Source organism: Gadus morhua, chromosome 10 (assembly GCF_902167405.1).
Source record: "Gadus morhua chromosome 10, gadMor3.0, whole genome shotgun sequence".
In the NCBI taxonomy this organism is placed as follows: domain Eukaryota; kingdom Metazoa; phylum Chordata; class Actinopteri; order Gadiformes; family Gadidae; genus Gadus; species Gadus morhua.
Window position 1 is genome coordinate 22,517,124 of NC_044057.1, and position 14,397 is coordinate 22,531,520.

The following is a 14,397-nucleotide window of genomic DNA, read 5'->3' on the forward strand; positions in this document are numbered from 1 at the left end:
GACTGGGTCTGTGGCCACGGTGCCAAGTAGAGCCCGGGATACAGTACAGGGAGAGAGATAGAGAGAGAGAGAGCGCCTCACAGGAACAAAGTTCACAGCATTTCCCCCTGTCATCTGAGGGTACCAGGCAATGCCACATGCAACATATATCTCTATAAAAACACCCTGAAGATATTTAGATATATACATATCAAAGGTCACTAAAGGGGGTTGAGACTGTCTGGTGGCTCCCTGCACACCCCCCCCCCCCCCCACCCCCCCCACCCCAGGTTCACAGAATTTAGCATGCTGCGTGCCTTATCACAACATGTGATAAATGTGTGCGTGCGTGTGTGTGCGTGCATATATGTGCATGCATATGTGTGTGTGTGTGTGTGCGTGTGTGCCTTCTGTCTGTGGCAAGATCACAGATTGCAATGCATGGAGGGCAACAGATTGTTGTCATCCGAGTCTTCCACTGAGGTGAGGAGATCATCACGAGTTGGCTGGCGCTGACTGGGCTAAGGGCTCGGCTGGCTCGAGGCAGTTCATGAGGACTTCAGATGACACAGGGGAAAAGAGCGAGAGAGCATAGACAGAAACAAGAGAGAGCGCAAGAGAGAGAGAGATAAAGATAGAGAGAGAAAAAGAACAAGAGAGAGAGAGAGAGAGAGAGAGAGAGAGAGAGAGAGAGAGAGAGAGAGAGAGAGAGAGATAGTGAACGAGAGAGAGAGAGTGAGATAAAGAGAGAGAGAGAAAAATAACAAGAGAGAGAGAGAGAGAGAGAGAGAGAGAGAGAGAGAGAGAGAGAGGGAGAGATAGTGAACGAGAGAGAGCGATCGGGGGGGGGGGGGGGGGGGAAGAGAGAGAATGTGAAGGGAAGGGGTTTCAGTTTTTTTCAGCAGAGGAAGGGAAACTGACAGACACAGCTGGAAAAGCACGGGAGCGGTCTCGCAGTTCCCTCCGAGACCCAGTGCAAGGTACACTTCCCAAAGTTCTGGATATCCGTTTACATTTGGGGGGCGGGAGTGGGAGTGGGAGTGGTGGTGGTGGTGGTGGTGGTGGTGGTGTTGCGGAAGGGGGGATGGGGAACGGGACGGGACGGGACGGGACGGGGGGGGGGGTAGGGGGCGAATGGGGGGGAGGGGACTCTGGGAAACATCAGTGAGCGAGCAGTTGGGAGCACTTCGGGGAAAAGACACTGCCAAGCCGTCCTTGCATCTCAACGGGGGCCTGCTGGGCAGACCAGTCGCCACCTCCACCCCTCTGGAACCCGCAGATCTACCCGCTATCAGCCTCTGCTATTTCTAAGCGCTGTTTATTATTGTTGTGTGTGCGGGAGATTGTACCATGACTAAGGAAATGGCTTCTGGTTTCTGTAAACAGAGTGGAAGGTAAACAGCACAGCAACCAGATCCTCCAATCAACAAACGCTTACGTGACACAGCCGGGCTTAGGCTTAGGGGGGCAAAAGGTTGCCTTTTTTATGTATCTCCCAGTAGATAACCCAAGAAAAAGTAGCAGTGGTAGTAAAATGAAAATGTGAAGTTGGTAAGCACTTAAAGTACTAAATTATACTCATGGGTTTCTCCAAGGCACAACAATATCTGTGTAAAATAAATTACTATTAAATACCCCTCCCCCTAACAACTGGGTCCGTTTAAGTGCAGATGTGATAGATGGGACTATACGATTCGAAAGTGGAGCATTGCTGTATCTATAAAAAGCCACACACTTTAAGTGGCAAAGAGAAACGACCCAACACACCGCAGTCACACGCAGTTCCTACTGGGACAGGAGTTTAATCTATTAGATTCATGATGATCATTATGATTATTTTATTAAAACTCCTGTTAAAAAGTGGTGCGGATGGCATACTTGTTGCTCATGCTCAGTGTGTGTGTGTGCGCGTGTGTGTGTGTGTTTAGCATGCAGACACTGATAAGGCTTTGGAGAATGCCCCAATCTTCAGTGCTATCTGTTGGTCTCAGAAACCTCCCTTCTGCAACATGCTGTTAAACATTAGCATACGCAGCCAGCACTCATTGCAGGCATTTCTGAGGCCTTTTCCATTTGTGAATGTGAGTGTGTGTGTGTCTGTGGGCATGCATGCTTGTAATAAGTGTGTGTGTGGGGGGGGGGGGGGCTTTTGAAAAAGAGCAATGTCTGGCTCTCGGCCAGACATTGCTCTTCATGTATGAGGAAATTGTTGAATTGAAATAAGTTGTGGAATGTATATCTACAAGTAAAAGAAAAAAACAGAAACGTCAGTGAGACCTTGCACGGAATTACTCCACAATGTGGTGCTAATGCTAAATGGCTAACTCAATGTCCTCCTCATGATACCAGGCCCAACTGTGAGGAGCATTCAACAATGCTGATATTTTAAATAATGCATTATTATCGATTGATTCATGATAGTATTTGTTGCTCTTAGAAAGGAAAAGGTTCACACGTTAAAGGTACAGTGTATAGGAATTAGGGACTTCTAGCAGTGAGGTTGCAGATTGCCACGCAGGAAATATTGCTCCCAATGTAGATAAAAAGGGCTACTTTTAAGGTAATGAATACACAATTCTTAATTTTATTGGATTCTACACTTATTAAATCTTACTTTTGAACATTATATTCCATTGTTGCCAAAATCCTTTCTGCTAGATGCCACTAAATCCTACAAACTGCACCTCTAACATGTGTTTGGCCACGAACACCAAGGGAGATAAAAGGAATGTCTACAGATCCCAATTGAGCCAGCTTTTTCAGGATTTATAGAATGCATAAAACAACTTAATGTCAATAAACTGCCAAGGCACTGTGCTACTCTAACACTATGCTAGAGACCATGTAAAGTATGGTTGTGCAACAAAAGAATGCAAGAGAAAAGAAAGGAAAAGTGAGGTAGATGGAAAATCAACATTGTTTTTCAAAAAACCCTGTCCCAGCTATCTCAATTGTATTCGTTGGTGTCCTAAACCAATGACACTCCACCCATACGTCTGGAAATATCTCAAGCAACCATTTCCTTGGACCAGTCTCCAGGGGATAACACTGTCAACCAAGGTGACCGGTCTTACCTTCATCAGACAATTCAAAAGAAAAAATAATAAAATATGGCTAAAGTGTAAACTTCCGTGTGAGGTCCTCATGAGATCACGGGGGGTTAAAAGACAGAGGGGGAGTTTGTCTCACAATTCCCGTTGGGGTCCGTCCCTTTCCCAGGGTCATCGCAGACCCCCTCTGCCTTCTCAGAGCTCCTGTCCCCGGGATCGCTGTTCTCCTCCGAGCTACCCTTGTTCCGGGGGGGCTGCTCACTCTGCCAGCTGTGTCCGGTGTAGATATATCCACCTTTGTTCGACAGTTGGGCGAAACGGCTCTTCATGCAGAGGAGCTCCTGGAAGGCGTACCGGAACTCGGGGCTGCGGCAATATATGAGCGGGTTGAACGCCGAGTTCGCGTAGCCGATCCAGTTGAGCACCTTGAACGTTTGGTCGATGTTGTCCACCTTCCAGATGGCCCCCACCACGTTGAGGAGGAAGAAGGGCAGCCAGCTCAGCGTGAAGATCCCCATGATGATGCCCAGGGTCTTCAAAGCCTTATGGTCCCTCAGGCAGAACTTGGTCTTCTTGCCGCCACGGCCCACGTTGATCTCCAGCGAGGCGGCGTCGCTGTTCCTCATGTTCTGGAAGCGCCCCATGCTCTGGTCGATCTTCCTCAGTTGCCGCTTGGCCTCCTGGAAGACGCGGCTGTACACGAAAAGCATGATGAAGAGGGGGATGTAGAAGGAGACAATGGACGAGGTGATGGCGTAGCCCGTGTTGGTGTTAAAGTCGCAGCAGCTGCTCTTGTTCATGCAGTCCCGGGCCACGTCGCTGTTCTCCACCCACCACTTCATGTGGATGGGCAGATAGGAGATGAGGGCGGCTATCACCCACACGAGCAGCACCACGATACGGGCCTTGCACTTGGTCAGCATGGACTGGTAGCGGAAGGGGGAGGTGATGGCCAAGTAGCGGTCGAGTGCTATGACGCACAGAGTCTCGATGCTGGCGGTCACGCAGAGCACGTCTGTGGCCGTCCAGAACTCGCACCAGAAGCTGCCAAAGTGCCACGTGTTGAAGATGATGTAGCAGGCGCCGAACGGCACCACGACGAGGCCCATGATGAGGTCGGCGCACGCCAGCGACGTGATGAAGCAGTTGGTGACGTTCTGCAGGCGCTGGAAGCGGGCGATGGCCGTGATCACCAGGATGTTGCCGAAGACGATGCCCAGGACCAGCAGGGACATGAAGATGCCCAGCAGGACCATCTGAACCTCGGTGTAGCCGCCCTCCTGGCCCGTCCCGTTGGACGAGTCGTTGCGGCGCTCCAGGATTCCCATGATCTCGCTTCCCATGATCTGCGCAGACATGTGGACGACGCATGGAGTCGCCCGGCACACACACACACACACACACACACACACACACACATGAACACACACACACACACACACACACACAAACACACACCCACACGCACATGTATACGTACACGTACACACACATAGACACACGCACAGACACACATGCACACACAGAGACATACACACACACACACACACACACATACACGCGCAAACACACAGACACACAGACAGCCAAAGACACACACGCAGATACAGAGACAAACACAAAGGCAGACATACACACACATACACACACATTAGCAAAGCTTAATTAAGTCAATGTCTGCTAAATATATAACTATACATTGACCAGTTTTATAATTATTAGCATAAAAGCATAACTCATGGCAGAGTTTAAGAAACCAAACTTTAACAGGAATAAAAGTACAAACCTCCACAGGTAGTTGTCCCTTCCAAAGCTCGTAAGAAAAGCAGAAATGTCTAGAAGCAGCCAGCTCCGTCTGCCATCGCTTCTAACATTACTTTCTCTTTTCCCTCACCTCACTGTGCCCCCCTCGCTCTCTCTCTCTCTCTCTCTCTCTCTCTCTCTCTCTCTCTCTCTCTCTCTCTCTCTCTCTCTCTCTCTCTCGCTCTCTCTCTCTCTCTCTCTCTCTCTCTCTCTCTCTCTCTCTCTCTCTCTCGCTCTCTCTCTCGCTCTGTCTCTATCTCACACACACACACACTCTCACAACCTTTCTCTCTCTCTCTCTCTCTCTCTCTCTCTCTCTCTCTCTCTCTCTCTCTCTCTCTCTCTCTCTCTCTCTCTCTCTCTCTCCCACACACACACTCACAACCTCTCTCTATCTCTTTCTCTCTCTGTCTCTCACTCACTCACTCAGTCAGTGCCTCGCTTGAGCCGTTCCTTCTTATGAGGCTGCCAGGCTATTTGTCAAAGCCCTTATAACATTCAGTGGTGACATCATGGCCATGGCTCAGCCAATCAGATGACAAGACTTTGGAACGAGCAGAGTAACTGCTGAAAGTTTGAACAGAAAGTCTCCACTGGTGCAGTGGGCTGCATAAATAGAATAGAATATTTGACAAAAGTTATTGCTTTTGTCATTTGGGGTGTTTTGAACAAGCACTAGATTGAAATTATTATCATTGTTAAAGAATTTTTTTTACACTTAAAATGTATTTATTGTGCCAACTTACACACATCTGGAGATGTTTGCATTATTTCTTACCATTTTTTACGAAATTAAGAAAATGAAAGCGTAGATTTCCTATTCAGCTAAAACATTAACACACTTTAAACAACACCTAAAATTATGACGGGTGTGCTTATGATGTACAAAAATATGCAAACATTTTCTGAAGGTTATGGCAGATTTGAGGGTTACCTTTTGCAGCATACATGTGGTTCAGGTGGGGTTAACACAAGAATGTCAATGAGGGTGACTGCAAGGAACACGATTTACTTTATTGAATTGACATTTCCATCAAATGAATTTATGCAGATATAGCCATAATGTGATTTGGTAGCAGTTGTTTAGATATGTTGTTTAGCTGCTTATTCACTGCTATTATTTAATATAAACGTGTGTGTGTATGGTGTATTTGTGTCTGTTTCTCTGTCTCCCGGTTTGTCCGTCCGTACACATCTCTCTATAGTTCTGTCTGTCTGCCTCTTTGTTTGTTGGACTGTCGGTGTGTCCGTCCTCCTTCCGTCTGCGTTTCTGTCTGTCCATCTGTCTGCCGGTCTCTCCCTCCATCCCCCTTCCTGCATGTCCTTCCCTCCTCTAGTAGTCATTCTGTTTGTCTGCCTCTCCTTTCGCCCATTTGTCTCTCTGTCTCTCGATCCGTTAGTCATCTGTAAGTCTGTCACATGAGTGTTTGTGGGTGTGCTGGCTGTTTTTTTAAACCTATGATTCCCTGTGGAAGCTAACAGTGGTCCCGCTGTGTTGCTTTGAAATAATTTGTGGTGCTCACTAGATCAGAGACTAAATGAGGAAAGCCACACAAAAGGGTTCTCACAATCTTCATAGGTCATTATAGGCATGGGCATAATGCTCATCTGACGTTACCCGCAGTAGAAAGACTGAATAATGTATTCTTTGTGAAAAGATCACAACTAAGGCCTAAGGACAATTAAAAATGTGTGTGTGTGTGTGTGTGTGCGTGTGTGCGTGTGTGCGTGTGTGTGTGTGTGTGTGTGTGTGCGTGTGTGCGTGTGTGTGTGTGTGTGCGTGTGTGTGTGTGTGTGAATGTGTGTGTGTGTGAGTGTGTGTGAATGTGTATGTGTGTGGGTGTGTGTGTGTTTGTGTGTATGTGTTCAAGGGTACGTGTTTGTGTGTGCGTTCGTACCTGTGTGTGTGTGTGTGTGTGTGTTTGTGTGTGCATGTACGCAATTCCGTGCAGGTTTGTGTGGCTGGGGGGTGAGGCATGCTATATTAACCATTATATTATATCATAGCATAATCCCTGGTGTGTTGCAAAGCTCTGGTCTTCCATTGACTTAAGAAGCAGAAGGCACTGTTCCCCTTTCCTCGTGTATGTAACCCCAACAAAACAGCTTGCTATGCGTTAAAGCAATATGGCTGCATCAGGAGATGCACACACCCCACCCTTTACACATCAAGACTCAACGCAGGCACAAGAAGATATCCCTGTTGATGAAATATTATCTATCAAGCTTTGTGTAGGCGCCTAAGGGCTTGGGCTCGATTGGCTCCATCTGATTGGTTGAATGTCCTGCCCTGTCCACCCCTTGCATAGTACACAGAAAACAAAGGATAGCTAACTTCTACCGCTTCACAGATGTTCTGTTAGCCTTTTACAAAATGTGGAACACGCAAGTTAGATTAATAATCCCAACTTGTTGTCCTGTTCTGCAGTCATGCGTGGGTTCTCAATTCATCAGGACTTGTGTTTCCTCAGCGTGACATCTTTCTTCCTGTATCCTGGAGCACCATCCCAAATTTTTCAAAGTCCTGCAGAATAACCTGGCTCTAGTCCACATTCTGAGTTGCTGCCCAGATGCCGGCCGTGAACACAACATTAGAACAGAGGACTTGGAACTCAGCGGCGTTTGTCCGCCCAGCTGTTATTTCTTTAAGCAGCAAGTAAGTGCGATCGATGCAACTATTCAGTCTTACTGCAGATTCAATGTGTCTAATCCAACAAACACCTTCACACACACACACACACACACAGACACACACACACACACACACACACACACACATGTGTGTGTGTGTGTGTGGATGTGGGGGTAGGGATATTGCTTTACCAGTTGTGGAAGAGGAAGCCAATGCAAGTCTCTCTCTCTCTCTCTGTCTCTCTCTTCCTCTCTCTCCCAATCTTGAATAGATATTTAAGCAGGCATGGAGCTCAACGGCTCTTGGTCCTTCAAAGGGAGAATCCACTCCATACCACTAAACTGCCAGTTTGCAAGTCTAGTAGTGACACGTGGATTAAAGTATTTAGTGGCATTAATGTCTGCCTCTTAAAATAATTACTGAAAGCAGGATGAAAACAGAGTTGGACATCGGGAACGGTCTCAGCTGTACAATGTCTGATTCCTTCATGCTCCAACTGATCATAGAATGACTTTTGTGCCCAATCAACGCTTGTCCCCATCTAATGTCTTTTGAACAGAACACATTCCCCTCAGGATCAGTCCCAAGTCTTAATCCCATAATTGCCTCTCTGGAATTAAAGGCCTACGGGGAGCCCCAGCCTTCACCCAAACATCCCGGGGAGACAGAGATACAGAGAGACTGAACAACTTGAGACAACATCCCCAAAGTCCAGGCCAAGCTTGAAGAAGCGGTCGTAAAAGCGGCGAGTCAACACGACATTGCAATCGGTTTATTGTGGAAAAAAACCATCTGGCTTGTGTCTTTCTCTGATGTCACTGCGGCAGAGTCTACACGACCACAGCTCCACAGACTCGGAGCAAGACGGTGTGCGCTGCTCGCTCCTAGACATACACAAACACTCTCTACATAAGGACTGACATCGCCATAGGTCTGGCTGAAGGCGATGTGCTGCTGTAATGTGAATGTATATCCTGTAATCATAAAGATGGGGTAATGATGTGATGCTTTATTGACCCTCACAATGAAGCACAAGGCTTGCACACGTGGGGTTGCAGCAGTTTGCTCAGAGGTCAAAGAACATCGGGCCAAAGGTGAGTCAAGTCAATTGTATTTGTAGAGCCTTCCATCACAGAGGGGAGAGAGGCCCACCCTTTTTGAAATCCCCCTCACCCTAAGCCCCCTGAAGGGCTTAAAGGAAACTATAAACCTATCCTAAAAGCCAGAGGGAAGAAACCTTGATAAGGAACACAGAGGAGAGGCCCCTCATTCCAGGGTTAGGAGTGCAACATCTGCGCAATGGGAGGACGTATAATGGTCACATAAAACAAAGCAGAAACAATGCTTCAAGTAAATTAGATTGTCATGGTACTAAAATGAGTGCGTGCCATTTACTAAGTAAAAACAACCCCAACAACTTTGGATTCAAAACCTTTCAGAGGAAACCCCTCATGCAACCTTCATTCAAGATGTTATGATGTTATGCAATTTGACTGGACTCGTTACTCAGAGCAGAACGTGACCTATCTGAAGGTCTGCAACTCTGTCATGTCCACCATGCTGAAGAAGAACAGTCCACATGTGTGGATAGATCTCCTTACAGTGTGTTCCGATAGTTGGAGCGATATGTGTGTGAGATGTCTAGAGTTGTAGGTCCAGCTCTGGTGTCACCCAGATTTCCCAGAGTGCCAAGACCAGCGTGACTTGTGCCCATGATATTTAATGTGGAGAGCAGGTTGAGGTGTGAGAGAGATGGATGAGGGTCAAATCTCGAGGAATGAATACATAAATAAATTCAGAGCTGACTACACGTCTCTCAAATTGGACCAGTTGCATTTGCAGCACAATCCAGACTGTTGATCATGAATAAAATGCCTTTTTTTTCTATAACATTAATTCTGCTTTGTATTCATGAGAGTGCTTCCTCCAACAGCTTCCAACTAATTAATTCATCGATTCATTCATTCCTATAGATCAGTCATGCAAATGCCTGCCCTGCATCTACCTGATACCAACTGATTTTGTGACCACAATACTGTAGTGTTTAACCCCCGGTAAAGATAAAGCTCTCTTGCTATTTCCCTCTCTAATGTGTTGTTCTTCCTTTAATGAATGTTTTTCAGTCTAGGGTCACACACGGGAAGTGAGACTGCAGGGGTGTGAGGAAACAATAGGAATTATTCCTGTCCTCTCAAAATTCATTAAAAGAGGAGAGCTTCCTTGAAGCAGTTTCCAATAATTTAGTATTTTCTTTGTCTATTTTCGTCACAGTGAAATGTGTTAAATGTGTGTGGTCTTAAGGAGAATATGTTCTGCCCTAACTCACTCCTGTATTTATAACCGTTGCCAAATGACCTTCCAGAATGATCTTCCACAACCAATTGACCACAATAAGAGTAAACTTTCGACCTGTTCCTCTCGAACACTCTGACCCAAACCGGGAAATCCGACGAATAATCACTGTGTGATTTTGCTTTGTGAACTTTGGCAGCCACCCAGTTAATATTATAAATAGCTGCATAACCAGTTAAATATAGTTTACGGTCACTGATGTGCAATGGCAAAAAAAACTTTCTATCTGCCTAGACCTCCCAAAATTGTTTTATACTATCCAAGATTCCGGAATTGATAAAGTGTTTTTATCTTATTTTATATCCAACTCAACATAGGGATCAGCAACATCAAAGTACACAAAATATGTCATACAGCAGCATTGAACCCAAACATATTTTCACATTCCACAGATTGAGAATGTTTAATTAATGGTTATTTTCTTTGAGATGATAATAATAATACTGGAATTATTTTATTTTAGATATGAGATACATTTATGCTAATTAGTTGTTAATGTACTTCAAACAACGTGTAGACTATAGCTTGCCTTAGTTATTCTCATCCAAAAAATTTACCATCGTAATGCACCTTAGCAGATTTGTCTTACAATGACAACAGGCTTACATTCAACAGTTGCTACATTGCATTCCTCCTATATTTTTATAAATGTGTTTGCTTGTGTGTGTGTGTGTGTGTGTGTGTGTGTGTGTGTGTGTGTGTGTGTGTGTGTGTGTGTGTGTGTGTGTGTGTGTGTGTGTGTGTGTGTGTGTGTGTGTGTGTCTGTATGTAAGTGTGTTTGTACCCATGTCTCTTCATGACACACACAGAGCGCAGGCCAAAGCCAACACGATTCCAGACAGATGAGTGAATCTACCAGCCACCATTAAAACGTCAACGGTGAGTTTTTACTTTGACGAAAAGGCTTACAGTCCACCCGATGGAGCTGAGAAAGGATCCTAACTTATTTTGTTTAGGAAAATACTCGAACAACCTGCTTCTTACAGTAACACACACAGCTTTACGACCAGACTTATTTTTTTTCATGGCAACTATCTAAACATCGAGAATATGAATGCCTTGATTCACTCCACTGCGCTGGCTGAATATGGAACTATAACCCTGTCACTGCCGAGGGATTATGGGAAACCAGTATTGTTATCCTTAAAGCTAGGGAAATTTGTGAGAAACCTCCCAGAATAAGGTAGGATATAAAAGTAAAAATGACCCACCTCCCTTTAGACCGCCTTTGAATGAAAGGATTGCACAGGCTTATTGCAGGCCTTAGACAGCCACAGACACCCCATTCCTGTTTGTTCGAGTATTTGTTTGATGGATTACTATCGGGGTGTAAAGAGAATTTCGACAAATATGGCAAAATATATTGCCTGCCCTAGCTTTAAAGACTTCATTGTTGAAGTTACGGCTTGTGAACATGGAATCATAACACATTTAGCTCCGCTATGCAATTGCTGGAGTCAGATAAGGACAATCTTGTTTTTTGATGTTGTCGGATGAACATTGCAACCCTTTGAAATTAACTATTGCCCCAGTTCTACACCACTACACTACTTTCCCAGTTCCGGTAATACATATTTTTCCTCTCTTTTTGATATATCATTCCGAATAATATTTGACAAAAAGTGACGTCTGCAAACGCGAAAAAGCATAAAACTATAAGGCACATTCCGCACAACCTTTGATTAACACTGGGAAATAACTGTGTTTATCATACATCTTCTTAACTTGTGTCTTGCTATTCGAGAGAGACAGTTGTACCCACCACCTCCATTATATGACCAGCCAGATGCATCGACTTAACGGGAGGCTCCTACATATGCTGTCTGGTTCCTATCTGACTTCTATCTAAGATAAGCAATCACAGATATGGCTTAGCTCGGATGGATAATGCCTGGCGGTATTTGGAGGCACCGTGTACAATACACGGCTGTCTGTGACGAGTATTGATGATGTGGAGGAGGCCCGAGTAAATGGAAATGGCCTGGGATCTGTTAACGACTCGCCTATCTCTCCCACTTTTTTCTTATCATGGACAGGGGGGGGGGGGGGGGGGGGGGGGCGACAGGGTTTGTTAGCAAGAAGACAGAAAGCGGGAGAAAAAGCCCCATTGGTCATTCTAAAGTTACAGAAGACACGGGGGATGTTTATGCACGTGTGTGTGTAACATAGACAGGTTCTTCTTTCAAAAGGATTACATTGTGATAACACTTCATCTACCCTCCTTCGCACTCACACACACTCAGCACACACGCTCACACACACACACACACACACACACACACACACACACACACACACACACACACACACACACACACACACACACACACACACACGACACAGACACATCTATACATATAAAGAAACACACACACATCTGTACATACAAACACACTCACACATCTATAAACACACCTCTAAACAAACACACACACCCATACACACACACACACACACACACAATCACATACACACCCAAAAACACAAACACCCACATCTATACACACACACACACACACACACACACACACACACACACACACACACACACACACACACACACACACACACACACACACACACACACACACACACACACACACACACAAACACACCCACACACACTTGTGTTGACAGCTAAAGGGTGGAAGAATGCATTCATACACACGGTCAGAAAGACAAGGGGTAGTCCAAATTGTGGTGCTTCAAGGTCAAAATGCACATTGTCCTTGAAGGCGGACAGGTTGTATCCCCAACAGCCTACTTTGTACTACCAATAGCATCCTGAAGCATGATTTGCATGAATTGTCAGCTCTACATTTTTTACAGGTTGAGAGCTGTTAACGCAAACTGCCTGGGGCTGTCAGCTGGTCAGCCCCACAAGCCCCTACCGACACCCCCACGCACACACACACGCCTCCAGCAAGTCAACCAGCACATTGCCCTGAGGTCGTTCAAAGACTAACCGCATATCAGGGCTGATTACCATCAGAGTCACTTAAATGTCAGTGGGTTAATTCAGAAGGATTTCCTATATAGATATGTGTGTGTGTGTGTGGGGGGGGGGGGGGTCAGGGGCAAAACTAGGAAGTCATTCTGAATGACATGAGAGGGGGGCTGGGGGGGTAGGTCACCTAGCCTAGCCTAGCCTAGCGCTGTGATTGGTGGTGGAAGGGTTTGTGTTTCCACACACTCATGTGGGTGCGATCTTATGTTGAGTTGTGACATACGGTCAGACGGCGAGAGCTGTCTGCGGTGAGAGCAAGTGTCTTCTGAAATCCTTGTAATCACAAACTCTCCAATCACAATATTTGCATGCATTTTAGTGTTGGAAATGTATTTATTTAACCTCCACTATGGAGGTAATACTATTTATTCATTAGGCTTAGGCAAGGATTTTTTATTTTCTGCGGGGCTGGTGTGTGTGTGTGTGCGCATTTTTGTTTATTGTATGTACAGTTGGGTATGGACACACCTTGCTGCTCCTCCACGTCTGAAGTTCCTAACGGACAAAATAAAGTGATTTGAATTGAAATGGGATGCAAGCAAGGCAAGCTCATGTCATCACAACCCATCTGCTGTGTGTTTGTGTGGGTGTGTCTGTATGTGTGACTCTGCGTGTCTTTGTGTGTGGTTCCACCTCTGTAGGATGATGTATCCAGACATCTTTGGGAAACACAATGGTGTCAAATTTTGTATGCTTAAGACACAGCTGAACACACAGCATGACATCACCAAGCTGTCAAACAACACTGTCAACCGTCTGAAGAGACCATTGCAAACATCAGATTAGCTAAACCTAGCGTTATCCCTGGATGAGGGAAGTGAGGGAAACCACACTTTTACCGGCCAGGTAAGAACACTCCGGACATTGCCTTTCTTCTTGCTATCTGCACTGTCTAAGCCCTGTGCCCAATTTTGGGGAATCTGAAAACGCAAATTTGAGGCCCTTTTTGATGCAGCAGGGTTGACTCGGATACAAAGACAGTTTATTCATGCAGTGTTCATCACCAGAGAGGAAGCCCAGCCCGTTGCCCGATGTGTTTCTTCCTAATCGATTTGCTTCAGTTTACTCAGATGGCAATGGCATGAAAACTGTTCACTCAACTGTTCCCTCAACTACTCATCAGTTATACCTGGCTGTTGGGATACACAAAGAAATCTGCCGCCCTTATTTCCCCCTCAAACTGCGGTTACACTATCCAGTATCCTCTTTTGTGTTTACTTTAAGTAAGAGGCTATTAGTGGAGGAGCTTGAGCAGTCTCTGTTGCGTTTTGTGAGATCCAGCCTAGATTCCAAATATAACACGCTATTCTATTGTTGAAAGTTTATGACAACATTGTGATATTTGTGCTGTCCCTATGATTATACACGCAAACACAAATATACCAGCCTTGTGAAGAAGAAGTTCATAGGGGAAGTGCTATTCTAAGGTTCCTAAAATAAGCTGTTGGTGGGGGGGGGGGGGGGGAGTAAGACTATTTGATCAGTCTTACTGCCACTTTTGGTTCCTCTAAAAGTCATGATAAGGGTCCATCTTTGTTTCTATAAGAGACCAGAAGTTGCGCCAGCCGGCGCCC

General features: G+C 45.6%; 1 protein-coding gene across 1 annotated transcript; it reads right to left on the reverse strand.

Annotated features, from left to right (window-relative positions):
• Positions 1–1,793: 1,793 nt before the first annotated feature.
• adrb2a (adrenoceptor beta 2, surface a) lies at positions 1,794–5,028 on the reverse strand. Its single transcript, XM_030368850.1, has 2 exons — positions 4,816–5,028; positions 1,794–4,375 (listed from the first exon to the last, which is right to left on the reverse strand). The coding sequence occupies exon 2, from the start codon at positions 4,370–4,372 to the stop codon at positions 3,140–3,142; it is 1,233 nt and encodes a 410-aa protein (XP_030224710.1). The 5' UTR covers positions 4,373–4,375; positions 4,816–5,028; the 3' UTR covers positions 1,794–3,139.
• Between the last annotated feature and the right edge of the window lie 9,369 nt (positions 5,029–14,397).